Source organism: Rhamphochromis sp. 'chilingali' (genome assembly GCF_963969265.1).
Source record: "Rhamphochromis sp. 'chilingali' genome assembly, chromosome: 2".
In the NCBI taxonomy this organism is placed as follows: domain Eukaryota; kingdom Metazoa; phylum Chordata; class Actinopteri; order Cichliformes; family Cichlidae; genus Rhamphochromis; species Rhamphochromis sp. 'chilingali'.
The window spans coordinates 22881456-22907901 of record NC_137930.1 but is presented as its reverse complement, the minus strand read 5'-3'; the positions used below and the strand labels follow the sequence as shown (position 1 = coordinate 22907901).

Genomic DNA, 26446 nt, shown 5'->3' with positions numbered 1-26446 from the left:
AACTAAATTTCCCTGCTGTATGGTTCACATATATCATCTTTATCTGTGCTGTAGGTGCTGTATCAAAAATAAAATGTCTAAAAATGTCAAAAATAGAGACAACAGTTACCAGGGATGTACTTTTTTCCCCCCTACATGACTATTAGTAAGCGGCATTGACACTTTGATGGAAAATTTAATTCACACAGAAGCTAAAAATATGCCTGTGTAGTATGTGTCTATTTTTAGATTTGACTCTGATACTGGAGAAAACTCAAACTGCACCAATAGAGCGCTCAGGGTCGATTTCTAAACTTCATTAACTGACAAATACTTGCAAACAGGCAATAACAATAAGGCTAAGCATGCATTGAGCTCTCTTTTCAAAACCTTTAATCAAAAACTGCACAAGAAAGCAACATTTTATTGGCAGAAAAGAATATCAGTCTGACACATGTTCAGTTTTCTGGATTTGCAGGGCATGCGCTTTATTAACGTGGAGGTTTTGAAAAGAACACAAGCTGGAAAAAAATGATCATGAGGAAGCAAACATTGGCAAAACATGACAGTGTGATGAGGAGGAAGTGAAAGGGGAGCTCGGGGGGAAAAAAGGAGAAAGTTTGTGACTTTTTAAACAAATTTAAAAACATGGGGGAAAAAAACAAAACACTGTTCAGTTGAATGAAACCTGCTTGTTCAAGTGTCGGATTCACAGGGGATTCTGAAAAGTCAACAAGTGAAACAGTCGCCCAATCATAATTAAAGCCATGTTTTAAAATCAGTCACGTCCTCTTTAAACAGGCATCTGCGTGGAAATGTAAATAAGAAGCCAGTAAAGTACCTTTGTGCTGGTTGAACTGTAGCTGTAACCATGCGTTACTTTTTGTTTTGCTTTGTGTTTACCAGCAAAAGCACCTCAAAGGGGACTTAAAGTATGATGTAAATACCAACAGACATTTCAACACAATTTGTCTTCAGTCCTTTATACTTTCTGTCTGTTTCTGTGGAAGTGTTTTTAATCTGTTGTTTCTTGTCAACTTACCAAAAAAAGACTAATAAAATTAGTCAAAATATTTTTAAGCATTTCTAAACTGAATTTAATTTCAAGTAATAGGCGCCACTTGTGCAACCTGAAAGGTCCATGAAACTCATTATTGCTTTGCTTTGGGTAAAAGTCTGTGGCACTGGTACGCAACGTAAGTTACAACATGAAATCCACTGAATATCTTTATTACAGCATATTAATGTTTAAAAAAAAAAAAAAAGAGTGATATTAAAAGTTACATGTGTGCCACATTAAAATAAAGATTAACACTGCCTTCTAATCCTTAAGGAGATACATTAGTTATTTATACACTACAGCACTGTTCAGCAGTCTGTGGACAAACTGGAGAACGGCGGCTTTCATTTAAAATCCACAGGACCAATTGGAGCTCGAGGTCGGGGTGTCAAACATAAGGCCTGAGGACCATAATGGGCCCAGCAAAGACTTCAATGGACGGCTTTGGAAAAGATTGCATAGATTTGGAAATTTTTACTGTATTTTCATAAGTTTTGCAGCTTTTTTGACTCACACAGACCTCCCCCATTCATACCACACCAAAGCAGTTAAGTAACAGATTCCTGTTTTTACACTATCAACCAAAAAAAACAAAAAAAAAAAACGTGGGTCCACAGTTTAACAAAAGAGTAATTAACAAAACCTTTACGTTTTATAAATACAGGACAGTCTGGGCAACGTGCTACCACTTTTTCTGCAATTTTACACATTTATCATGTAGAAAAACGATCATGTAGTGTTGAATGTCAGGGATTAAATGTTTACTTAAATGTTTTTACTGGTCTGGTTCTCTTCAGATCAAAGTGGCCCGCAGCATAAAATGAATTTGACATCCCTGATTTAGGTAATTGCCTAAAAAGGCTCTACTTGTAAAGTTTCTTTCTCCAGAGGGGGGACACAATATGTTGCTAAATAAGAAAAGCAAAATTAATTAACAAAATTCTGCAAAATAAAGGGTGCAGCGTTGTGATGCTAATGAATGAAAAGGGTTTAAATACATTTTTATATTATACAGATCCAATAAACACTCAGCTACACAAACAACTCTTCTTCACAGCCAGCGGTTCCTCTTATATTAAACTGCTCAGTAATTCTACATTTAATAGAATAGTGATGAATCATTTCCCGGGCACAGACAAAAAACAAACAAACAAACAAAAAAAGCAGACCGCATTAAATGCAGCTCAAACTCCTTTTCCCTTTTCGTTTTATACTCTTTTATAAAATCTTTGAGAAAAGCGTTTATGAGGAACTTTTAACTCGAGACGTCAATTGGATACAGCCGCTGATAGGAAAACGAACATTTCTCAGCTTATTCTCAGTTGCACTTTGCCCTAAAGGAGCAGGACCTTTGTATACATGTGTACGTCACATCCAGGAGTCCAAACTGTTCGGACGCAACTTTACTGATTTTTTTTTTAAAGAAAAAAAAAAAAAAAAAAAAAAAAGGAGAACAACCATCTTTCAGGGGAGCAGTTTTTGGGCATCTGTGTTTAGGCGTCAGCTCTACACTCTCTACATCTCTACCTGTGTTAACGTTGCGTATCATTTCTGTCTGCAGTCAGTTCTGCTGGCACAACAGCGCCCCCTTGTGTCTGAGCCGCTACCGTTTCCTGTCAGCTGAATCAGTCACTGCTTTAGGTCACGACACCGTGAGCTCAAGCGAAAACAACAGACTGTGCCCACGCTGTACACATACATGGAGTGTGTATATATTCATACCACAAAGGGAAAAGATCAGACTTTCCTCACCATGCTTCCCCCTCCCGCTTCAAGTGTTTTCCAGCCTGACTCATGGTTTTCCGTTGATGCAGGAGTTCTTGCTGCGGCTCAGCCAGGACGGCAGGAGGCTGCGTGGTCTGGGCGGCCGGGCGGAGGCCTGCGCGAGGCGGATCATTCGCGGCGAACGCCACACCTTGATGGTGGAGTCGTCGCTGGCGGACAGCAGCAGCTCCTGGTCGGCGGGGCTGAACGCCACCGAGTTCACCACATCGTCGTGTGCCAGACGCGCCAGACAGATGTTGTAGTGACGGTCCCAGATGTAGCCGTGCTTGTCCTCGGCTCCACTACAGGTGGGAGATTGGAGGGTAAGTCAGAGCGGTTACCGAGCGTTTGATATAGTGTGTAAACATTTGCAGTGAATATCAATTAAAACTGACAAACACATGAATACGTTTACTTTACTTTGAAATAGATCAAGGTAGTCCCCTGTGAAGCTGGAGCTGTGTGTGGTTACGCAGCGCTTTTACCTCATCAATGTTTCAATCAAATAAATCGTGAATAGTGAGTTTAACAAAACTGTGTTATACATATTTCTATTAAACCACAGAGTTCAGAATTTGAGTTATTCAGACATAAACATACAATCACAGCCCACAAACCCCTTAAAACAACAGCATATGATTATTAATATTTATCTATGAACACATTTTATTTCATTTATTTCATTTGTGTTTATCTACTAGGTTTTTTTTTGTCTTTTATTTATTCTTCTGTACACCACTTTGGTCCATGTGGTTGGTTTCAAGTGCTTTACAAATAAACCTGCTATAGTATCGTGTAGTATGGTACAGTATGCGGTATCGTATTTCCCTAAAATGCAAAAGATCACCAGTTTGGGACTAGGAGGAGACACCAACCGAGTCTCAGTTGTGGGTTTCTATCTTGTGAGAAATCTGAAGCAAATCAAACTTGCTGATATATCGGCTGTGGATCTACATTTTGTCTTATAGTGATAATGGGTGTCACTTCACTGCATCTATGAACCTTTGGTCTACCTCTTTTCTTCCTGCCTGGCAACTCTTCAACATCTACTGTCCGTTATGCCCACCATCTCTCCTCCGTACATATCCAAACCAGCTCAATCCGAGCTGTCCCTCTATCCTTGTCACTCTCAACAAAAATCTTCACATGCCATGGGAAATATTTGTTTTTATATAAGTAGTGGGGGAATAATATGGACAGTAAGTGGAAAATCTCTTCATGACAGCACCCATCATACTGAACAGATTCTTCTCGGTTTCGAGGGAAGATTTTGTTTCTGCTTCATTATTTTCTTTTTGCTCAAACTCACGACTGACACGTCCTGAGTGTAAACCTTAACATCCGAAAGCAGTGTCTTCATTCAAACGAGCTGTCTGATTACTGTTTTAAATTCTGACACACCCCTGTTACTAGAAATAACGTCATGTACAACTGACACACTGTGACGCACTGTGCCAAAACGAAAAAAAGGGAATTTCTTACATCCTGAGCAGTGAAATGGTGAGCACGTTTACCCAACACTGCAGTATCGCTTCCTTTTCTGTTGCCCAGTGGAGAGTGGCTCAAGTGTGAAAAACTTCTGTGTCTGAGGAATAAAATAACAAACACACCTGGCAACAAAGTCTCTGCTGACGTCCAGGAAGATGAAGAAGCACTCATCGTTGGGTGTGAAAGCTCGATGAGCGCGCAGGCTTCTTCTCTCCTCTCTCAAACTCTTCAGGTCAATCACGTGCAGGTCGATCTCCTCGGCGATGGGGGGCGGAGACATGGGGTCTGAGATCACACATCCAGCTGGCCAAGCCCGGCTATTAACATACAGGTATCTGACCAATGACAGAGGAGAAGTGATGTTAAACTAAAAAGCTGATACAGGATCAAATAAGCTCAAATATTTCTCATTTAATTACCTGTGGTCTGGAGAAAGGCCCATGCCAATGATGTGACCGTGGATATCAATAACATGATCCAGGGAATCAAAAAACTCGTCTGAACTTCGCTCTTCGCCGAGAACAGGACCCGAAGTGGTCATCTGTTCAGGCCTGATTCGCTTAATGCCTGGAAAGTGAAAAAGGAGCTTCCAGGTGAGAGAGGGTTGGCACAATTTTGAGAAAATATCGCAGCGTTGCTGAATAACTTTGTTACCTATCTGGTGAGGGGAGTATGTAAGGCTGCCGGTGGTGAAGAGTAAGTACGTTTTGTCTTCCTCCCCAGACTCGGACGGCTCAGTGAGGCTGGGGTCAGGGGGCTTCGTGTAGGCTCTGCCCATCAACTGAGCCACCTGGGTCTCAATCTCCAGCTCCTTCTGCCCCACGTTTTTTCGGCTCTGGGAGGAAGAAGGAAAGTGCAACAAAAGAAATTGAATTTAAAAAATGAAAAAGCTAAAAAAACAAAACAAAAGCCAAACAGATTCTTTACATGTATAACGTGCTCCAGTCCCGACATGGTCGGCTGAGGGAGACGAGGACTGGGGAGGCCGTGACTTCTCGCTCCCCTCTGGCACTCTTCCTCCTCTTCTTGCTCCTCTTCTTCCTCGCTACCGGACGTTGCCAAGTCAAAGAGGAGAGGCTGGTGGTGGTGCTGCCCCTTCTGCCTTCGGGCCTGAGACTGAGCTTCATAGTCCAACAGCAAGTCCGGGTTATCGTGCCGCCGACAGTGGGCCACCATCACCGTGCGAATGGTGCTGGCGTTGATGTTCTGGATCTTGAAAAGGCGCTTGACCACGTTGACGTTCTCCGATTCGATATCCTGTTGCAGGAAAGGAACGTTTAGTTTTTGTTTTTCCCCTGGAAACCCACCGCTGCACATGCTCACATATATTCATAACCACGAGCTCCTCGATTTTATTGAATTTGCTGAATATACGCAAGATTTTAGAGATGTGTGAGTCTGTGCTCCAAAACAAGAGCAAACCCACAGAGCACTGCCATATTAAAATTAAATAGAAACAAATATGTTTACAGTCTGCTGCTTTGAAAAAAAGAAAACAAACCAAATTTCTCAGAGTTATTGAAAGAAACCAAATGGATTAATACCTCACCAACAGTCTTTGATACTGAAAAAGAAAAATAACACCACCTTTCTACTAATGTGTGGATGCAATCTTTGTTTTCTCAGCTGTTGGGAGGTTTTTCCGCTCACGGTCATGTAAGCACCTACTTGATAACACACAAGATCCTGTTTTCTAGATCCTCCTCCTCACTTTCATAACCTGAGCCTTTAGTTTCTCTGCCCCAAAACTTTGGGATATGCCTACACCGGATCTCCGGACCATAAATCCCATGTATTCAGAACCGTTCATTATGACATGGCCTTAGTCTACAATCTATTGATCAGTTTTTACAGTTTAGTGGTTTTATGTGTTTTATTATCATTTAAGCGTGTATATGTTTTTAATTTCATAGACTAATGTAAGCTGTCTTTGAGGGCTTTTCATGATCTCAAATGCATCTTACAATTAGTTGCTTTCTACCTGTGCAAACACACTCTAGTTAGACTCACATGTTGACAGTGAAAATAGGTTAAATCAGGGGAAACACACATTTTCCACTCGACTACACATATTGCTCATTTCCTCCTTTATGATAACTGCATGGCAGATTTTATAATAATAATATCAAGGCTACAGTCTATGGTCTCACCTGGAAGGCTTTATTGAGCCAGAGCACAGAGCAGGATGTCATGTTGCCTATCCAGTGCAGGTTTCCAGATATCAGGTGGGTCTCATTCAGCCAGCAGCCAAAGACATCATAGGGCTTGTTCCTGACCCGCGACAACAGCGTGTAATTTTCTGTAGCAACGCATCGAATGGGGAGAGCGTCACAGAGAACACATTAATGAACAAATGCAGCTTAGACTAGCACGTGACGTTTTAAATGACTTGTCAGTTCGATGAGTAACCCTGAGCATAACCTCATAGTTGGAGAGTTGGATAATGAAGTTGGGTGAAAGCTCTTACACCATAAAATGTGACCAAAAATGGCATTTAACATGGAAGTTCATTCAGAAATGTAATCATTAATCGCAAAATTTAAAAAAAAGTATTTTTTCCTTCTTTGAGCCTGAACTATGTAAATCAAATCAAGCTATTTAATGATGTTCATGAGGTTTCAAAACCAATTTGGAGTATTTCATGGTTCCTACCTAGACTGATGACAGCGATTTCTCCTGATGACGAGTGGTGTGGTCCCAGGTAGACACCCGAGACGAGCAGCAGGCTGTCATCAGCGTTGAACTGGGAGAACTGGGTGTAGCCCCAGTTAAACTGCCGCATGCTGGAGCTGTGCACCAAGGAGATATTACCATCTGGCCGCTCAGTGTCCCATAGCTGCACACAGGAAGAGAGAAGATGTGAGAGAATGTGCAGGATGGATATTGAGAAGACTTTAGAGAAACCAACGCCACATCCATGGCATCTGAGGAAGAGCCTCAGAAAGGAGAGACATCTAAGGCAAGAAGAGGGGTCCCTATTTGCCTCCAACTCTCTCAACAACACCAACGACCAGGACAAGGGACCACGACCTTCCCCAGTCCCCCAAACCCCTGACAGGCCATCACCCTCCTCCCCCTCCCTTTCTCCCTCCTCCCCACACCTGAAATTCACTGAGGAGATGATGGAGCGGGTCAATGCTGGGCTCAGATCTACCCCCCGTCCCAATCCCTTTTTGTCCCCCATAAACCCCCCACCAGAGCGGCCAAAGGTTCGCCATCGAGCCCCACCCTCAACAGAGCAATCGAAGTCACATTGCCCAGCCTCGCCCCCCTTAGTTCCTCTTCATGCCCTGTCTCCGCAGTCTGATGCGTGATGTGTGAAGGGTCCGGGCTGTGAGGATTATGGCAGTGATGACTTTTCCCAGGAGAAGCTGGGACCCTGTTTACTAGAAGGTTTTAAAATTTCTGTACTTTTAGGTGACAGGAGACATGTGGCCTGGTCAAAACACAGAGAGCTGCACTCTAAAAGATCTTTAAACATAGTAAACATACCTTGTGTGCCACAGACTGCTCCCAAACACGAGGAGACAAGTAATACCTCTAAAACACTTAAGTTGGCTTTATTAAACGTTAGATCTCTAGCTGGGAAAACATTTTTAATTAATGATTTAATCACTGAGCACAGCCTTGATTTTATGTTTTTAACTGAAACTTGGTTGGACCAAAGTAACAGTGGAGCTGTTCTCATCGAGACGACCCCTCCTAACTACAGTTTTATCAGTGAGGTCAGGGCGAGCAGGAGAGGAGGAGGGGTTGCTGTCTTATTTAATGAATCATTGTAATCAATGTAAGCAGCTATCTCCTGGAAGTTTTCAGTCTTTTGAATATGTGGCTTTACAGCTGAAGGCCCCATCCAAAGTTGTGTTTCTTAATGTTTACAGGCCTCCCAAATACTGCACAGACTTTTTTAATGACCTCAGTGAACTGCTGTCTGTGATCTGTGTTGATTTTGACTGTGTAATTATTGCTGGGGATTTTAACATTCATGTGGACAACCCTCAGGACAAAGGGACTAAAGACCTGAGTAACACTCTGGGCAACTTTGGGCTGACTCAGCATGTAACAGAGGCCACACATAATAGAGGACACATTCTTGACCTACTGATCTCCAAAGGCCTGAGCATTTCAAAGGTTACTGTGTCTGATGTGGGCCTGTCTGATCATTACTGTGTTTTCTTTGAAAGTAAAATCTCAGCCCACACAAATATATCAACAACAGTGATCACAAAACGGTGTATAACTGAACACAGTAGTGCAATTTTTAACCAGGTCTTCCCATTAACACCTGACCTGTCCAGAGGGTCAGTCAATGAGCTCGTCAATAGCTTCAATGCTAACATGTTAAATGTAATGGACACTATTGCTCCCATTAAGGTGAAGGTTATCTCTGGAAGGAAAAAGTCTCCATGGAGAAACTCCACACTGGTGAAAAATGAAAAAAGAGAGTGTAGGAAAGCTGAGCGCAGATGGAGAAAAACAAACCTCCAGGTTCATTATGACATTTATAAAGAGAAACTTCACAATTATAATTTACAACTGAGGAGTGCAAGGAGGTCCTACTTCTCTGACATCATCACCAAAAACAGCCATAATGCTCAGGTCTTATTTTCTACAGTTGACAGGCTAACAAACCCTCCTGTGTCAGTGGCAGCTGAACTTCATTCGACCATGGCCTGCAATGACTTTGCCAAATTCTTCACTGAAAAAATCCAAAAAATTAGACAAGCAATTGGTACATCAACAGCAGATCCAGGATATGTACTGTGTCCACCAAAAAACTGTTTAAACACCATGAAACAGTTTCAACCTATTAACAGCAAAGACCTGGAGGACATCTTAGGTCAACTGAACTCCTCCTCCTGCTGTTTAGATGTCCTGCCAACAAGTTTTTTCAAAAAGGTCTCAAAGACTTTAGAGTCAGACCTGTTACAGATCGTCAACTTTTCTTTATTATCAGGTGTGTTTCCAGAATCACTAAAAACTGCTGTAATCAAACCTATACTGAAAAAGGACAATCTTGACAAGACACAAATGAACAACTACAGGCCGATCTCAAATCTCCCGTTTTTAAGTAAGATCATTGAAAAAGCAGTTTCTCAACAGCTCAGTTACTTCTTAAAACAGAATAATTGCTACGATGCCTTCCAGTCAGGTTTTAGACAGAACCACAGCACTGAAACCGCTCTGACCAAAGTGTTTAGTGACATATGTCTGAATACAGACAGTGGAAAAATGTCAGTCCTAGTTTTACTGGATCTCAGTGCAGCATTTGATACAGTTGACCACAACATATTACTCAAACAACTGGAGAACTGGGCAGGTCTTTCAGGAACTGTACTAAACTGGTTCAAAACATACGTAGAAAACAGGAAATACTTTGTATCAATAGGTAACTTCACATCTGAGCAGACAAGTATCACATGTGGAGTTCCCCAAGGTTCCATCTTGGGACCCCTTCTGTTTAACATCTACATGCTCCCACTGGCACAGATTATAAACAACAACAAAATAAACTATCACAGCTATGCAGATGACACACAAATATATATCACAATGTCACCAGGAGACCGAGGCCCTGTACAGGCTCTTGGTAAATGCATTGAGGAAATCAATGACTGGTTGTGCCACAATTTTCTCCAGCTAAACAAAAACAAAACTGAGGTAATAGTCTTTGGCGCCAAAGAAAAACGATTACAGGTCACCAGAGAACTTCAATCTATACATCTAAAAACCACAAACCAGGCGAGAAATTTGGGTGTAGTGATGGATGCAGACCTAAACTTAGAAAAACACATTAAGACAATAACAAAGTCAGCTTACTATCACCTCAAGAATATATCAAGGATAAAAGATCTGATGTCTCAACAGGACCTGGAAAAACTAGTCCATGCATTCATCTTTAGTAGGCTTGATTACTGTAACAGCATCTTTACAGGTCTACCTAAAAAATCAGTCAGACAACTACAGCTCATTCAGAACTCTGCTGCTCGAGTCCTCACTAAGACCAAAAAAGTGGACCACATCAGTCCAGCTCTGAGGTCCTTACACTGGCTGCCTGTCCGTCAGAGGATAGACTTTAAAGTTCTGATGCTGGCCTATAAAGCTCTGAATGGTTTAGGACCAAAATACATCAATGACCTCCTGACCCAGTATGAACCATCCAGATCCCTCAGGTCATCTGGATCCGGTCTTTTATCAGTTCCCAGAGTCAGAACCAGACACGGAGAAGCTGCATTCAGCTTTTATGCTCCTTATATCTGGAACAAACTCCCAGAAAGCCTCAGATCAGCTGAAACACTCAGTTTATTTAAATCCAGGTTGAAGACTCACCTGTTCTCAGCTGCATTTGAATAAAGCACCAAATCCACACTTTAAGCTTAAATTTCAAAACTTACATTTAACTACTGATTTTATCTACTGTTCTGATTTTATATACTGTTGTTTGTTTGTTAATTAGTTAGTTAGTTTATTTGCTTGTTTTAATCAATTTTAAATCATGCTTTTTATTTGTTCTTGTTTCTAATGTCTCTGTAAAGCACTTTGAATCACCTTGTTGTTGAATTGTGCTATACAAATAAACTTGCCTTGCCTTGCCACTATCGGTTTTGCTCACAGGGCTGAATATTTAGCAAGTCCCTCGTCTATTCTTGGTAATATTCTGTGAGAAATAAAAAATGGCCTATGCAAGCTTTCAGCATCACCATTTCTATAAAAACTTCTTAGAGCACGAAACTTTTTGACACTACTCATCATTTTCCTTGAACCACTGCAGTCACAGATGAGACTGATCACTGTTAGACAAATAAATAAAAACCAACATAATTTTTTTTCTAATTAATCACGACTCTACGAACAGTATTTAACCAAAAAATAGAAATATTTTGTCCCAGAAAGTTGACTCTGTTCATCTAGATGAAGCGTTTTCAGTGGGAAGCGCTGGATGATTGAGCAGGAATCATGACTAACTCTCCACTACACTTCTATTCGTCCTCTCAACACTGTATTTTTTTCTTTGCGTGATGGTATTGAGTACTTCAGTTGTGCCATTGGTTGTCCACTAATTTCCGCGAGCACTGCTGCATACTTTGCACTTTATGGCCTGGAGTAATACTCACTATGTATTTGGACAGCAAGACATTGCTGCACAGGTAGTCAGACATTTTTCCCTTACTCTGTTTGCACTGTTTGTGCAAGTTGCCACTGATCTTCTGCAACAACCCCCCCAGATGAGTAAAATACCTAAAATTGAGTAAAAGTGTCCCCTTGTCCTCCATAGACAATAAGAAACCTCAGCAGCATATCTTACCTTAACAGTACAGTCTTTTGAGCAGGAGGAGAAGCGGTGACCCCGATGAGAGAAAGCCAGGTGAAGGACTTGGTCGGTGTGCTCTCTCAGAGTTTGAACCTCCACACAGGGGATGCAGTCAAACAGACGCTTGAACTCCCTGTACCACGATACAGCCGCTGCACACAGGCAGGTTTTGGAATTAATGAGAGAACATTTCAGCAGTAACTAAATTCCTCTCAGAAACAAATAAATAATAAAGATATTTACCAGGGTGCCGGGGTACCAAGCGGGGAATGCGGTAGTAGCTGTAGAACAGCTCCCTCCACAGGAACTCATCTCTGGAGACAGCCAGCCACTGTCGGCAGGTCAGACCAGCTCTCAGCACAGCATCATGGGGCAGACGCAGAAAGATCTCCAACACCAGGCTGTCCGGCAGAACTGGGCCACACTCCATCCTAACATCCTGAGTAACACGCACACACGGGTATAGTATAGTGCTGTGCAAAGGTTTCAGGCACAAAGTATAAAAGAGCCAACTTTTTATGAAGCTTTTTGGTTTTGTGTTTGAGCAGTCTGTGTCTGCATTCAGGTTAAAAAAAAAAAAAAATCTGCTAGGATACCAAAATAGGGAACTCATTTGTCGATGTGCATCTTGAAATCATCAAAACAGGAAGTCTTGTCTCAGATATCTCTGGCCCGGAAATATTGACCATTGTCTCCAGAGGGAAAAATTAGCTGATGGATTCCCGGACTGCTACATATTAGGTGATGATGATTAATTAGTCCCTGTTGTTGTTAGAAAAATTAGCAGCAATATTATATCTCAGGGTTTCATCTGAATATAAGCCATTCTCTGACTAATAGCAAAGAGGTTTTGGCCAGAGAAAAACCACAAGGACAATGATTAAAAAAATAAATTTTTAAGCACTTTAAATGAGGTTTGTGGAGTATTTCCCAAGAGGTAAGAGATGGGGGTACACCCTCAACAGTCTACACGTCCGTAAAGTAAACTTAAAATATATTTTTGATCATTAAATGGTCAGAAATGGCAGGAAAATGTACAGAATTGCAACTTTATCTTGACCAATCACGCTTATCTATGTGGTCTAACTCCAAAAGCCCATTTTAAGCCAGGAAGGAAACTGGACAGTTTCTGTGAGCTTCTTTCAACTCCAAATTAAAGCTGTCCAAACAAATATTTTTATGACTGCACATTTATAATCCTTTTTATGTTATCCATGTGAGTATATTGCATTTTATATTCTATTTGCTGCATTTTGGTTGAGATTCAACCAAGGATAAAAAACCTCATTCACTGCTTTATAAAACACACAATGTAAAATAAAGACATCACTCAGGCTCCATGAGATTAACTCCTATTCTGACTCCAGTCAGTTGAGATATGACTGAAATTCTATTTTTATTATTTATTGCACGAGCTATAAAGAACAAATACAGATCCAGCTTCTAGCATTAGCGTTTTCTGTTCATTTCAGCTCAATTATAATGAAAATTTCAGCTACACTTTTAAAATAAAATAACCAGTCAGGGTGCTGCATATTTTTGTGGCTCCACCATTAATGAGATTATCTGAAGCCAGACAGCTGTTGACAGCTGTTGCAGCGCAAAGACAGCGGCCCATTAAAGACATCATCGTGATGTCAGTGAACCTACGACCTGCCCTCTTCCTTAAAACCTGCTTTATTTGCAGAATTTTGAAAGGAAGGGGGAGCTGACATGTCGAGTCCTCTTCACAGCAGCTGGAACAGGGCCATGTTAGCGTGGCATTTCCTTACATCACAAAAGTGCAAAACGGAAAATTTTACGTGAACTGAGTTTTTAAAAATGTGATCGACACCCTCTCCAACTTTGGAGTAAACGTCCCCAGCTCTTCCGTGAGGGACCGTCGTGAAACGATGACCTAACATGGACATTTTATGTCGGGTACTATGTTTACAGTGAAATCAAACCAGTCTAGCCTTCCTCCTCACAAACCGGACATCTGTAGAAATACGTTGTAAGTAATAAACGTTTGTATTTGTTTGCCAGTCTAAATTGGAAAAGAGTTTCGTTTTCAGCTACTGCAGAAGACTATGTAGCTAGCTTTAAGCGAGCTAACTTATTAAGAATGCAGCTAGCTGTTAGCTGACATTTGTTTTCAACTTTTAGCTGCGCCCGGCAACACTCAATATTGACTGCTAGCTGCTAATTTTACAACTAAAAGCTTTCGTTGACTAATTTAAAGAGCCTCGCTTCATACAGGTTTAATGACACAACCCACCTGCTGGATCAGAGTATGTTGGAGAGAAAAATCCAACGGCTAGCCAGCGCTAAACGCTAGCCACAGAAAATGACAACAATCCTGCAGCAGCTACGAGACGGACAGACGCTACTAATAGATGGCAGAATAATCGATACACACACAGAGGAACTTTAACGTATGCAGTCCGACAGAAGAGTTCGGAAAAATTGATTTAAAAGTCAAAAGTAAAGATAAAGAATAAATGTTGTGTCATATTGAGATTACTAAAGCAACTCTATTTTATTTAACTGCATAATCGTTTTCTTCTTCTTTCAGCTTCTCCCTTTAGGGGTCGCCACAGCTGATCATCTGCATCACTCTAGTATCCTGTTATGTCACACCAAACCTCTGTATGTTCTCCTTCTGTGGTCGTCCTCTTTTGTTTGGCAGCTTCATCATTAACATCCTCTGCACATGTCAGCCTTGTCTTTCTAATTGTGTCTCCAAACCCCCCAACCCGCTGAGATACTCCTCTAATCTTAACATCTCAGGTCTCACTGTCATCTTGTAAGCCTTTGCTTGCTGCTATCTATCAGTCACAAGTCAACCCTGACACTCGTCTCCACCCACCTCCACCTTTTGTCTTCACCACTGTCTCCTGCTCATTCGCACACATGTATTCGGTTTTGCTTCGACTGACTTTTATTCCTCTTCTCTCCAGAGGACACCTTCACCTTTCCATGCTCTCTTCCATCTGCTGTGACCGTTCATCAACTCCTCAAAGTCCTCCTTCCACCTTCCTGACACACACTTTTCTCTCTTTCTTTCTTTAATCACGCAAAGCTGCTGCTAATCCTTTCCAGCTCGATCCCTCTGTCTAACCAATCGATGCAAAATCTTTTGTCTCCTTCCTTAAGACATAAAAGTAACTTCAACAAAGTTAACTCGGCCTGTTCAGCATTTACACTTAGGATATTTTATGACTCATATCATCATCATCATCATCTCCAACTCTGAATTTGATATGTTTAGTTAGATGAGAGACAGAGAAGAAAACTCAGTTTCTGCCAATAGATATAACACTTTTTTTGGGTAGTTTTTTACTCTTGTTTATGTTTTTTTTTTTATGTAAAGTGATGCAACACACACAAACAGACATACACAAATAATGTGATTGTTTTGATGAATGCAAAAAGAGAAATGCAAAAAGAAAACTCATAAAAGAAACTGTTCACTTTATTTCTCCAACATTGTTTCAGCTCTAAGATTTATGTTGACATGGTGACGTTGGATGGAAAATTAAGAAAAAGCTGATGGAAAACTTTTTTCATATGTGTGTAAAAATATACACCACCCCTATAAAAAGCCATTTTATTAGCATCAGTAAATTATCTCATTTTCTTTTCTTGCCCATGAAGTAAGCAGACAATGGAGAAATGAAGGGCAGTAACAGGAGTGGTGGCTCGTGGTAAACTGACACCCCAGTTGTGTACTGAAGCCTGTGTGACTGAAAAATAGCTGAGTCATTAGGTTGGCACTGTCGCTGCACATATAACACTGACTACTGACCAGCTACACAAGATCTGACACAAGACTGACCAGTGAAGAAAACACTGACGTGGAGCCATGCTGTGACTGATATGTTCTGGTAAGATTTTAAATTTCCCTAGATTTTTTCCTAAAGTTTTAAACATAAAGATTTATTAATGAATATATTTATTAATTAAATAATGTGAGTAATGCATTTATTTTTGTTTAGATAAGCAACATTTTCACCGCTTTTTTTTATGTTTTATTTTTTTAATGAAATAAAGATGTAAAACATAGACATGCATCCTGGGTGAATGTGTTAATGGCATATGTCAATGGAGCTTGCAAAGGAAAGCGTCTGGACTTCTTTAAGTTGCTTGAAGACGTTTCACCTCTCATCCGAGAAGCTTCTTCAGTTCTAAGGTCAAATGGTGGAGAGTCCCAGATATAAACCTAGTGGGAGTTTCCCCCCACAGAGGGACAAAAGGACCCCCTGATGATCCTCTAATCGCCTGAGCCAATGGTCAGTGGTCAATGGTAACTTTATGTGTGAAACTGGGTGTGGGTCCCAATCAGCCAGAGTTTCGGGTGTGTTCATTGTGAAACCTGGCCCCACCTTATGCGAATTCCTGAGATCAGATGGGCCAGGATGTGAGTGGGCGTTAAGGCGTCTGGGGAGGGATCTCAAAACTGGATTATAGATGGCAGAGAGTTGGTGTCGTAAACCCCCACCTCTGTTCAAAGATGGTCGCTCACAGTGGACATAGATGGCTTCTTTCACTCCTCTTTCAAACCATCTGTCCTCTCTGTCCAAAATGTGAACATTGGCATCCTCGAAAGAGTGACCTTTATCTTTTTCTTCAAGCAACTTAAAGAAGTCCAGACGCTTTTCTTTGCAAACTCCTTTGACTACGATGACCTGGATGACTGAGAACCTTCACAGACATATTGCTGTTAATGGCATATGTTACACCTGATAGGGATCAGTTTACCTGCTGCACCATTATCTCAGCAGAAGAGGCTAGGCTAATGCTGCAACAGATAACAGACAGATAAAGTTTCTGTCTTTATTTAGCGCTGCACAATGTGGCTGCCTGGGTCGTGTCTTGCTGTTGCTCCTCAGCAAAGGACGGGACATCATCAGGAGAGGCATACAAGTGTAAAGGTGTTCATCATTGGGTAACATGGTATCATTTCAGAACAATAATTTGCAGAGTTGTCCTAAACATGCTGTTACTTACCTCGTTCTCCAGGAAAGCAAGTGTGGACAGTGTCTGATGATGCAGCGACATCCAGTCAAAAGCCTTCCTAATTCCTCTCAGCGGTGCGGAGAGGAACGACAGCCACATTTTCTCCACCCGGACACCCTGCAAAGTGTTTAATCTCCGCTCTGGTCTGACTTTGTGTTGCTCTGTGCTTGTTATAATGATGACTTATCTAAAAACTCCTGTTTGGGAAGCTGGATAATGTCTGACAGCTGACAAATACAGCAGCATCAGTCAGGTCATCATGTCACATCATGACTTTAACCAATAAAGAGTTGTGCAGGATGTTTCATTTTGTATTTCCTGGTGTGTTTCCAGTAAAGTAGTGATTTCTAGTATTTGTCAAAAAAAAAAAAAAAAGAAAAGAAAAGAAAAGAAGAAAGACGATTGCTCGTACAAAGTGAGGCTGCAATCAGTTTTCAGTAAAGTGACTTTTATTTATCGAGCTAAAAAGTGTCACTGACATAAAAATTGTCTTTTTCTAGAGAGATCTGGCCAAGAGTGGGGCAGAAAATGCAACAAATATAAAATAACAGTCGTATAAAAATATCTGAAGTGGCCAAAAAGAACTGGACTGGTTATAATAGAGAGCACACAGGAGTTACAGTAACAGAGAATCATATAACCCCTACAGTCTATTTACCAATATGAGCAAAGATAGCACATAAAAACACACAAAATGACCTTTTTGTGAAACCATCTCTTCTCTCTAGTGTCTCTGGCGCCATCCTGTGGAAGAAACTACTGTTTCAGGCTGTAGGACTTGTTGGGGATCAGTCTGCTGAGCGTGCAGGATTATAAAAATATTTCCAAGGTTTATGAAAACACCATGGCAACACAGGAAATATGCACTAATCATAAAAACACGCCAACTACTTGTTAATGGGATTACACCAAATATGTTAAAGTATCCATGCCGGTCAGTACTTTAATACTGTACACTGCATATTAACTTTTTATTGTTAAAATTCAGCACCTCATCTTCTGATAACTGACCATGATGAGGCAAATGATCAATAGTGGGTTATCGACACTCTTAAGGGACAACTTCCACTGGGGATTAAACACCAGGGGCTCTCCACCATTTGGTTTTAGAATTGAAAAAGCTTCTTGGCTGAGAGGTGAAACGTCTTCAAGAAACTGGAAGAACTCCAGTCGCTCCTTAGATGCCCATCTAACTACTTATAATAATGGTTATGATGCAAAGATTATTACAAGTCCAGGCCAAAAATGATGAGCCAATGAGCTAGAGAAGTATCTACGTTTTTGAACATTATGTTTCATCCCTTTTTGCCTCCATTTATATGTATTTAAAAAAAAAAAAAACACATGGGCAACAAACACTCCAAAACCCAGAGACACAGACACAGCCAAAAAAGCTTAATCCTGAGGCACACGCACCATTTCAGAAGAACAACTTCACTGATTTAATTCACTAAATTCTTCTCCTGCATGCTGACGATAGGGAGAGGACTCAAACCAATATCATTTATTCTATGTTTCTATTTTATATGTTGACTTTCCTTTAAATATTTGGAGCTGTTGTGGAAAGTAAAGAAAGAATCTAACTGTCCAAGGAAACATGATGCTTTTACATATGATAATAAAACTTGGGCATATGGTTAATGATGAACTAATGTATGAAAATAACTGAAACACCACCACATGTAATATCATATCATTTATTTAGAATAGAAGAAAGCACAAATGTATTTACATTCACATGTACAGTAGCATACAATTCCATTTTTTATATAATTACCTAACTCTCCAAAGTACCCAGTCTGTACAACGTTAAAGTGACTATTTTAGTTTACAGTGTGGAACAATGCAGCGGAAACCATGTACTCCCTTAGTTTCACATGACTGTACACATCTGTGATGGTACTTTACACCTGAGCTGGTGAGGATTTGATGCAAACATATCAATTAGATTTAAGGATTACGCACAGAATCACTGATAACAAATGATATAAAAACGAAATATGGGTTGTCTTTTCTCTCTTTCTTTCATCTCCCAAAACACAAAAATTAAAGCATGATTTCTGACAAAAAGAAACACGCAAAAACAAATTAGGCGAGAAATGCTTTCACCGTCACCTCGACTCGTGTTTTCCTTTCACTGAGCACCCTTTGCTCTAATCGGCTCTAATCTAAAGTGCAACGTCGTCCTGCCTGGCAGTCCTTCCAGTGTTTCCGTCATCATAGCACCATGGTTGGGATGTGGTGCACCAGGGGCATCTGGTGGGGTACGGCTGTCATTTGTGGGGGAGGAGGGGACACCTGGGAGGACGCATCGGCTCCGGCAGCCACTGGTTTGTGCCGTGCGCTCTTCTGGTGCGCCCGGAGGCCCGCCAGCTGGGAGTACGCGCTCTGACACACGTGGCACTTGTAGGGCCGCTCGCCGGTGTGCAGGCGCACGTGGTTGCGCAGAGTGGACGACTGGCTGAAGCGCCGGTTGCAGAAGCGACAGACGAAGGGCTTGTCCAGAGTGTGAATGCGCATGTGCGAGCGCAGGTTGCTGCGGGAGTTGAAGCCGCGGTGGCAGATGACGCAGCGCATCCGACCCGTGGATGAAGAGGGGGTGGCGGAGGAGGAGGAGGGGGAGCACGAGGAAGGGCCGTCACAGGGGTGGGAGTCATCTGGGGAGAAAAAAAGAGCAGGAGATGTTTGAAAACCTTTTCAGCTCGAGTTTCACGTGGTTACCGTGATTTTTTTTTAAGTAGCTCCTTTTTCATTCACAGTGAAATAAAACCTGCTTCTCACCATTTCTGCCTTTCTTCTGGTGTTCTTCTTCGGTTCCGGGAACTCCAGGGATTCCCAGGAACGTGTTCTGAGTGTTTCCATACCAGACAAGCAGCTCTTGGTCTGGCGGGATGGTCTGAGAGGGAAAAGGCGAGATAAAAAAAAAAATATCAGTTAGACATCGTGAAATTTCGATTAGTTGCTCTGTGAATGATGCAAATGATAAAGAAAGAAATCACGGGTTAAGTTCTTATTCTAGCCAGCAGGTGGCACCTGCATTTTACACGCTTAGAGGTATTTTAATGCCATGGGCATGTTACAGCTGCTATCTGGACTGAACCTAAGTGCGTCCTCACCTCCACGGCCTTGTAGAAGATGCTGCTGCCGATCTGCACCACCTCCAGGTTTTGCTCCTGCTCATTCCGGGCACACTTGATGTAAGTCATCCAGCTGCGCTGATCCTCCTGACTGGCGTCGATGAAATAACGCACTGTGCCGTCTTCGTTGAACACCTGAGCGCACAAGGCAATAAAAAGTGGGAGAAATTTATAAAGAGTCCGACTAAGGAATTTGGATAACACGGGCCTCATCAGGCTGCGGGATGAACAAATGAAGTTAGAAGCTCACCTCCCACATGAGATTGTTGTTTTTGAATAGGTCCACGTGTTCAGGGGACAGGAGCCTCCCTGTGAAGGGGCCCATCTCGGTGCCGGCTTTGATCCAGGTCTTCGAGAAGATGCCCAGACCCTCACCGGGGATCGAGCTCTGGGCGATGATCACCTCACTGGGCAGCACCAGGCTGGACAGCTTCTGCACCTCTACGAATATAAAGAGGAAGAAACGTGAGAATGTTTTTTGTTTTGTTTGTTTGTTTTGTTGTGTTTTTTTTTATAAGGAAGTTAAAATACTGAGAGCAGCTGGTCAGTTTAGATGATACCGCGTACTATGAATCTTTGTGTCAGTTAAAGGGCATGGGAGCCAGATCACTGTGGTCGGGAGACGTTCAGCACCAAAGCTTTGCTGGAAAAAAGTCCTTAAAGCAGCAAATGAACTGGATCTTATTTTAGTCACGAAATATTAAGCTACACCTCATCCTCCGTTTAATTCGATTATCTGGCTGAATTGAAACTTTTTGTTGTGCAAAAGCCTCTCGGAAAGCATTTTCATCCGCAACAGAAAGGAGGGAGGAAAAAAAGAAAATCGTGCTTCTTTAATGTCAAAATCAAAGATTTTTTTTTATTACTTCGGCTGCCAAAAAAAAAAAAAAAAAAAAAAAAAAAAAATCCCGTCCGAATAGGGGTTAAATGGTCCTCTATTGCGCAGGGTCCAACAATTTGTCATGCTTCAGATGTGATATTCATTAAAGTTTACTGGAAAAGAAACGGCTAATTCCAAATTCATTATCCTTTTAAGAACTTTGTAGCAATAAATTTGCACTGAATGAAACGCGGACTTGTTAAAAGCCTCAGAAATTTCTGCAACAAAAAAATGGAAAGGCGATTAGATGGTTGACATGCAATGAATAGCATTAGATTTAGCCTTCACGGTGCATTATGTGAGGAACAGCAAATCTTTTAAGGAGAGAGAAAGAGAAAGGCTCCGGAGCCCCATAGCTGCCAAGAGAGGAAAAGAGACTGTCCGGAGATTGATGAATGCAGGATAAAAAAAAGGAAAAAAAAGAAAAAGAAAAACCCGGGGACATCTTAAAGAAAGGAAACCTTTCACTCCGCGAGGTTTAAGTGGAAACTTTCCCAGGTCAAGCACAAAGTTAACCAAATGAATTTAATGCTCCGCGTCTTTCAGTTACACGCCTAACAAGCCTCCAGCGCGAGGTCTCGGAGCTGGGGAAGGGTTAACGCGTTAAATGGGTCGAAATAAAAGCAGAAAAAAATTGGGAGAAAACGTGGAAAGCAGCGAGGAGTCAGGGAAAGTTTAGGACGTAAGCGCCGTAGAAGGCCAATAACAGGTCCGTGTTTATAGCGATGAAAATAAATGAGAATTTTGAGAGAGAGAAAATCTATGGGGGAAAAAATACAAAGTTTTATTGTCGGCTTTGATTAACGAAGAAAGATGATTTGATCAAATACTTCCAAAAATGTGTCCTACAGCCATAAAGCGCAAATCAAGGGGACCTTTTACGCACAACCTGGTGTAACGAAAACAATCCAAAATCGGCATTAAAAAACCACAAACCCGCACTGCAGTGTGGGTAAACATTTGAATGAAATAGTAGAGCATCAGCAGCTCAGCCTACCTCCAGCGAAGGACTGAGCCAAGACTTCGGCGGTAAAGGCGGTCTTGGGGCTGCTGCCGGTGCTGCCCTGCCGCTCCTCCGCCAGGTGTTCGCCCAGCACGTTCCTCCACCTGCCGTACAGGAAACTGTGCAGGATGTCCGATGTGATCACGTCCGACAGCGAGCGACTGGGACACTTAAATCCAGATTTTAGAGCCAAAGCGTCGGCGGGTAGCACGGAGCCCATGTTGTAAGACGAGTAAAAAAAAAAAACACAAAGAGCGAGGAGGGGAAAAATCAACCCAGAAATGATGATAAGTGAAGCTGCAGCGAGCGGAGGAGAAGAAGGAGAAGAAGAAGTGGACACACAGGGAGCTGCTCTTCAGTCCGCCCCTCTCTCTGCTCCAAACTGTGCGCAGTAAAGCTGCCCTGCCTGGTTGTGGGGGTCTCTTTATATAAGTGGCTAGTGTGACCCCTGTCTAATTACTTATTAATGACACACCCCTCACCGCGTGGACCTGCCTGCTGCACGGCAACAAACCAGCAGAGACATTAAAACCAACGGAGACAGGAGGGGAGAGTGAGGGGAGGCAGGGAGGGTGGGTCAGCGGAGGGGCAAACTTTACTTTGGTAATTATCCGCACATAAAGCTGCATATTAAATTAACACACATGCGCAAAGCCATTGTAGTCATGCTTGTGAGATCGAAAAAGGCACACAAATAAAATAAAAAAAACCGCTTTAAATGCACACCTGTGCTGCCGGGGAAGGGGGGGGGGGGGGGGGGGGGTGTGCTTCCGTGGATTTGTTGGGACTTTCTTAATGATGTATGTTTGATAAATAAGAATAAAGAAGGAGAAGGTGGTGTTAAAATGATGATGAAGAAGAACGAGAAGTTTCCCCTCATGCGTACAGAAGTGGGTCATTGCGTCTGGGAGTTGCTCGCCCATTTTTTTCTCATGCATTTCGTATTCATGTGGTGGTAATATTAATTTTTTTGTGAAGAGTTAGCGCGGGAATAACAAGAATGGAAACAAGCTCAACTTTAGGGTTTTCTTTCTTTCTTTCTTTTACAGCTTTGTTCGCATGCAAAAGAAATGCAAAGCTGCTTTGACGTGGTTCACTTTTTCAAGCCCTTGTTGAGGTAAGCGGTTTAATATTCATGGATGTTCGGATCCCCTCCACCCCCACTCGGTATTGTGGCGACGTTTAGATGAGTATATATGGGCCCTTTTCTTCTCCATATAGTCGCAGTCCTCTGTGTTTTTTCCTCTCCTGCCTATTTTTCGGGCTTGATGGACTGGGGCTAAATGGGCAGTTTTTCCTTCTTTTCCAGCAGAGAGGACATCTTTATTCCATCCCTGGCTCACAGGTTTCCTATTCAGCTCCCCTCCCAGTAATGTCAGGGCCCTGAAAAGTGCTGCAAATCAATCTTTCATGGTGTTTTGAGGGCAATTTGACATCCATGCACTCCTCTTTTCAGTCCAACAACTACAAGGGGATTGTCCGAAAAAAAAAAAAAAAAAAAAAGTGGGCAACGTTGAGCTCTCTCTCTCCCTCTTTCTCTCTGGACGAATATGGACTATGGCGATGTAATGGCACAGAAGATATGGCAAGTAAATACAATAGCGGAGAGTTTTGTTGAGCTGCAGAGATAGTGAAAAGGCAAGGTGAGTGACAGGGCACGAAAAAAGATTACCGTGTACAGCTGCTTTTTATGAGCGGGCCCCTCCCACGTTTGTCTCCTTTTTCCCAGATGAAATTTCTCTGCTCTTTCAATGGGATTCTTTCTCATCTAGATTGATTTACATTTATAGCATTCATCGCACAAATCCGAGGTAAATGGCGGGGACGGGGGGGTGGGCCGCTTCTTTATTAAAGAGGAATTAAATGAATTGAATTGGGGTAACGCATGGATTTGATTTGCTTATTTATGCATTAACCTGTGGCATTATGCGGAGCTGGTAAAGCCGCGGGCATGTCAGCAATGGCAAATCATCCCGCTTAGCCGTTCCATTGTAAAACAATTTAAGCCATTATTCTGTCCATTTAAAGCTTATCAATTTAATGTGGATGATTGACAATTATTGCACAAAGAATGTGGTAATTGATGGATTTCAAAGAGCTGCTGGGAAACCTATCAAAGGCGAGCGTTTGTTTGTGGGTAAATAGCGGAATTTTACGCGAATCGGAGGGGGTGAGAATGGAGAGATACACCCCTGAAGAAAAACAGGAGAAAACACATGATTGGCTTTACACATTAAAATGTCAGAGAATAAACTGAAAATTACTCAATATTAAAAGATGCTTTCAAGAATTTGCTTGGAATTTTTTTCCCCCGTTTTTGTTGCTAGTTAGAAATAAGAACGTAAATCACTGACACTTTACCCAAACATCCGCATGAATTTAACTGAGGCCCGCTTCAGCGACACACACACACACACACACACACACACACACACACACACACACACACACACACGCACGCTGTCCAACCAGCAGGGAGAAAGGAGCGCAGAGCCTCCCGCGGGATCCTCCGCAGTGTCATTAAAAACAGATTAAGGTAGCTGCCACAGTGCGCCGGATCCTGGAGGCCGGCTCATCTGCTGCAAAGGTGAGAGAGGTGCAGCCCCCACCCCACCCACACCCCTAAGAGCCTCTTTTTCTTCACCCCTCTCTCCCTCGGTTGCGGGACAGGACAGGCCACCTGCTGGATGTGGAGGTGTGTGTGTGTGTGTGTGTGTGTGTGGAGGCCCACCTTTACTTACAAAGCATGGAAACGAATTGAAACATGGTTTGGTTCGTCCTGCCCAACACTGGCTGCGACGTGAAGCTGCGAAGTTATATCAGTCTCCTTTTTCGATCAATCAGCAGAAACTGCAGTAATAATTAAAATGTCACGACTTGATTTATCCCCTTAAATCTACTTCATACTTCTAAAGAGAAAATGTACCCAAATTTAGTAGCAGCCGCAAAACTGCTAAGCTGTGGATAAAAGTCCCACAAATCCAGTTTCTCTCATCATTAGTTTGGAGTGCGATTTGAAAATAAACAAATACTGACAACTGTACTTTTTACCTTTTAAAAATAATGAGTCTGAGACAAATTGATCGTTTTCTAAAATATTTTCTAATGAAACTGCACCAAATTGCATGCAGACGTAATAAAAACAAGTCGTACAGTCAGCTGAGTCGAAGTTGGCCTTTCCAATCAGTAATGCTCTTTTATACAAACAAGACCTGGACACAGAGCAGGGGGAAGAGGATAAAACAACCACTGCTGCCATTCCCCCCATCTAACAGTGTTAAAAATATCCAATAATTCTGAACTGCGAAGGCTTTTTCATGCCGAGTAGACTATAATTACCTTATATTAAAAATGTTATTCTGGAACGATATTCCCAACATTACATTGCCATTTTACCTCAAATATAGCCAAAATAAAATTGAATTATAATGAAAATGTTCAGCTATGATTGGGGAGGAAAAAAAAAAAAAAAATCTAGGAATTTAAGAGTGATTCGGGCTCAGGTGATGTAAGATAAATGCAGAATGACGCATCTAATTTTAGACACTCTGCAGAGTGTTTATGAAATTATAGATCATTTTGCTGTTTACAAGCTAAGTGAGGTGGAACAATAGAGGCCTCAAAATGAAGTAAAGGTCCCTAGAACTACATTGATTTGGCACAACATTTGCAAAACCTGCATAAAGTCATTAAAATAATTTGAGGAATATTTTACTTGCACATAAATACATCAAAAAAAAAAAAATGTGGTTTACTTTAAATGCTCTGCTCTTCTCATTTTTCAGACTGAAAGCAGTCGCTTTTAAAAAGGCCACAGTACTATTGTACAAGCAGGATCATTTTTAAATCAACGTTTCAATACAGGGGCACCTGCCTGTGCAACAGATCGGCATATTCAGCATAAATTCCCCATCATACTGTCAGTTTGGATAAGCAGGAAAATGCTTCGGTGTGTCTACAGATAATGAAGTGCCCCTCTCACTCTGCTTAAAAAGAAAAAATTATTAGATGGCCACAAAGGACCCAGCAGATCCAAAACGTCCACAGGGATGGCACGTTAAAGACGAAGAGGATCAAAATCAAGGGCTGGATTTGGAAACAGCTGCACGGCATCAAAGCAGGGGCCGCTATGGGGCCACGCAGGATCCACTGTGGCAAGAGCCTCCCTGCTGAGGGCAAAGATGTGCAGTGACAAAGCTGGAAAGAGCTGCAGGAGAGGAGGAGGGGTGGGACAGGACAGTGGAATGAGCTGATGCTGGCTTTAAGCATTTAATGTGCGAGAAGGATGAGGAAGGAAAAAGTGCAAGAATTGTTTCAAGTGCAATGAGGAATGGCTGTAGAGGAAATGTGGCCAAGTAGTGCAGCATTTGGAGCAACAAAAAAAAAAAAAAAAAAAAAAAAAAAAGATAAAAGGAAGGCCAACTTTAGATTTCCTGACAGGCTCTGAAGGTGAAGTCTGCTATAGTACAACTCCAACTGAAGTCCTCATCCAGAAACTTAAGGCAGTGGCTTATTTTAATAATAAATCAAAAATCAGTTTCAATGAAAAGTCATGCAACAGACTCTTAAACACGCAGGTATTTTTTTTGTCTGTGGACGTAACGCAGTGGAAGTATTACAGCATGCAGCAGCTCGGCAGTGCAGGAAAGTTACCATTATGAACGTGTAATAGCATAAATCACCCACAAGAGAGGCTTGCGGAAAATTTATTTGAATTTGAGAACTGGCAATGGACTATAGAAAATAGATATTCTGCTTATAAAACATGAAAACATACATTTGGCCTATATATCCTCTATGTATCATCTGTTAGTATATATATATA

At 41.8% G+C, this 26446-nt stretch overlaps 2 protein-coding genes and 1 long non-coding RNA gene across 4 annotated transcripts; 1 reads left to right on the top strand and 2 right to left on the bottom strand.

The window, feature by feature from the left end:
• Window positions 1-420: 420 nt before the first annotated feature.
• On the bottom strand, window positions 421-14164 carry fbxw5 (F-box and WD repeat domain containing 5). Its single transcript, XM_080861866.1, has 10 exons — window positions 13861-14164; window positions 11847-12042; window positions 11598-11755; window positions 6944-7127; window positions 6442-6590; window positions 5219-5548; window positions 4946-5126; window positions 4711-4858; window positions 4414-4626; window positions 421-3105 (listed from the first exon to the last, which is right to left on the bottom strand). The coding sequence occupies exons 2-10, from the start codon at window positions 12031-12033 to the stop codon at window positions 2832-2834; spliced, it is 1824 nt and encodes a 607-aa protein (XP_080717992.1). The 5' UTR covers window positions 12034-12042; window positions 13861-14164; the 3' UTR covers window positions 421-2831.
• LOC308383768 lies at window positions 13285-16895 on the top strand. 2 transcript variants are annotated; one of them, XR_013969216.1, is made up of 5 exons: window positions 13289-13596; window positions 14158-14231; window positions 15240-15469; window positions 16427-16516; window positions 16605-16895. It is a non-coding gene; the product is annotated as an uncharacterized lncRNA (long non-coding RNA). The 2 variants fall into 2 exon arrangements; XR_013969215.1 differs by having other exon boundaries at window positions 13285-13596; window positions 14158-15469.
• A 1389-nt stretch (window positions 16896-18284) lies between these two features.
• On the bottom strand, window positions 18285-22041 carry prdm12a (PR domain containing 12a). Its single transcript, XM_080874231.1, has 5 exons — window positions 21616-22041; window positions 19989-20179; window positions 19718-19873; window positions 19383-19497; window positions 18285-19258 (listed from the first exon to the last, which is right to left on the bottom strand). Exons 1-5 carry the CDS (start codon window positions 21839-21841, stop codon window positions 18819-18821), a joined length of 1128 nt encoding a protein of 375 aa, XP_080730357.1. The 5' UTR covers window positions 21842-22041; the 3' UTR covers window positions 18285-18818.
• Window positions 22042-26446: the final 4405 nt, after the last annotated feature.

Excerpts from the sequence above, each read along its gene's own strand:
- fbxw5 (XM_080861866.1), bottom strand. The coding sequence starts at position 12,033 with ATGGAGTGTGGCCCAGTTCTGCCGGACAGCCTGGTGTTGGAGATCTTT. Across the intron at positions 6,591-6,943 it reads AATCGCTGTCATCAGTCTAG|AAAATTACACGCTGTTGTCG; the intron begins GTAGGAACCATG and ends GCGTTGCTACAG. Across the intron at positions 5,127-5,218 it reads GACTGGAGCACGTTATACAT|AGCCGAAAAAACGTGGGGCA; the intron begins GTAAAGAATCTG and ends TCTTCCTCCCAG.
- prdm12a (XM_080874231.1), bottom strand. The coding sequence starts at position 21,841 with ATGGGCTCCGTGCTACCCGCCGACGCTTTGGCTCTAAAATCTGGATTT. Across the intron at positions 20,180-21,615 it reads GGCTCAGTCCTTCGCTGGAG|AGGTGCAGAAGCTGTCCAGC; the intron begins GTAGGCTGAGCT and ends TTATATTCGTAG. Across the intron at positions 19,259-19,382 it reads CCAGAAGAAAGGCAGAAATG|ATGACTCCCACCCCTGTGAC; the intron begins GTGAGAAGCAGG and ends TTTTCTCCCCAG.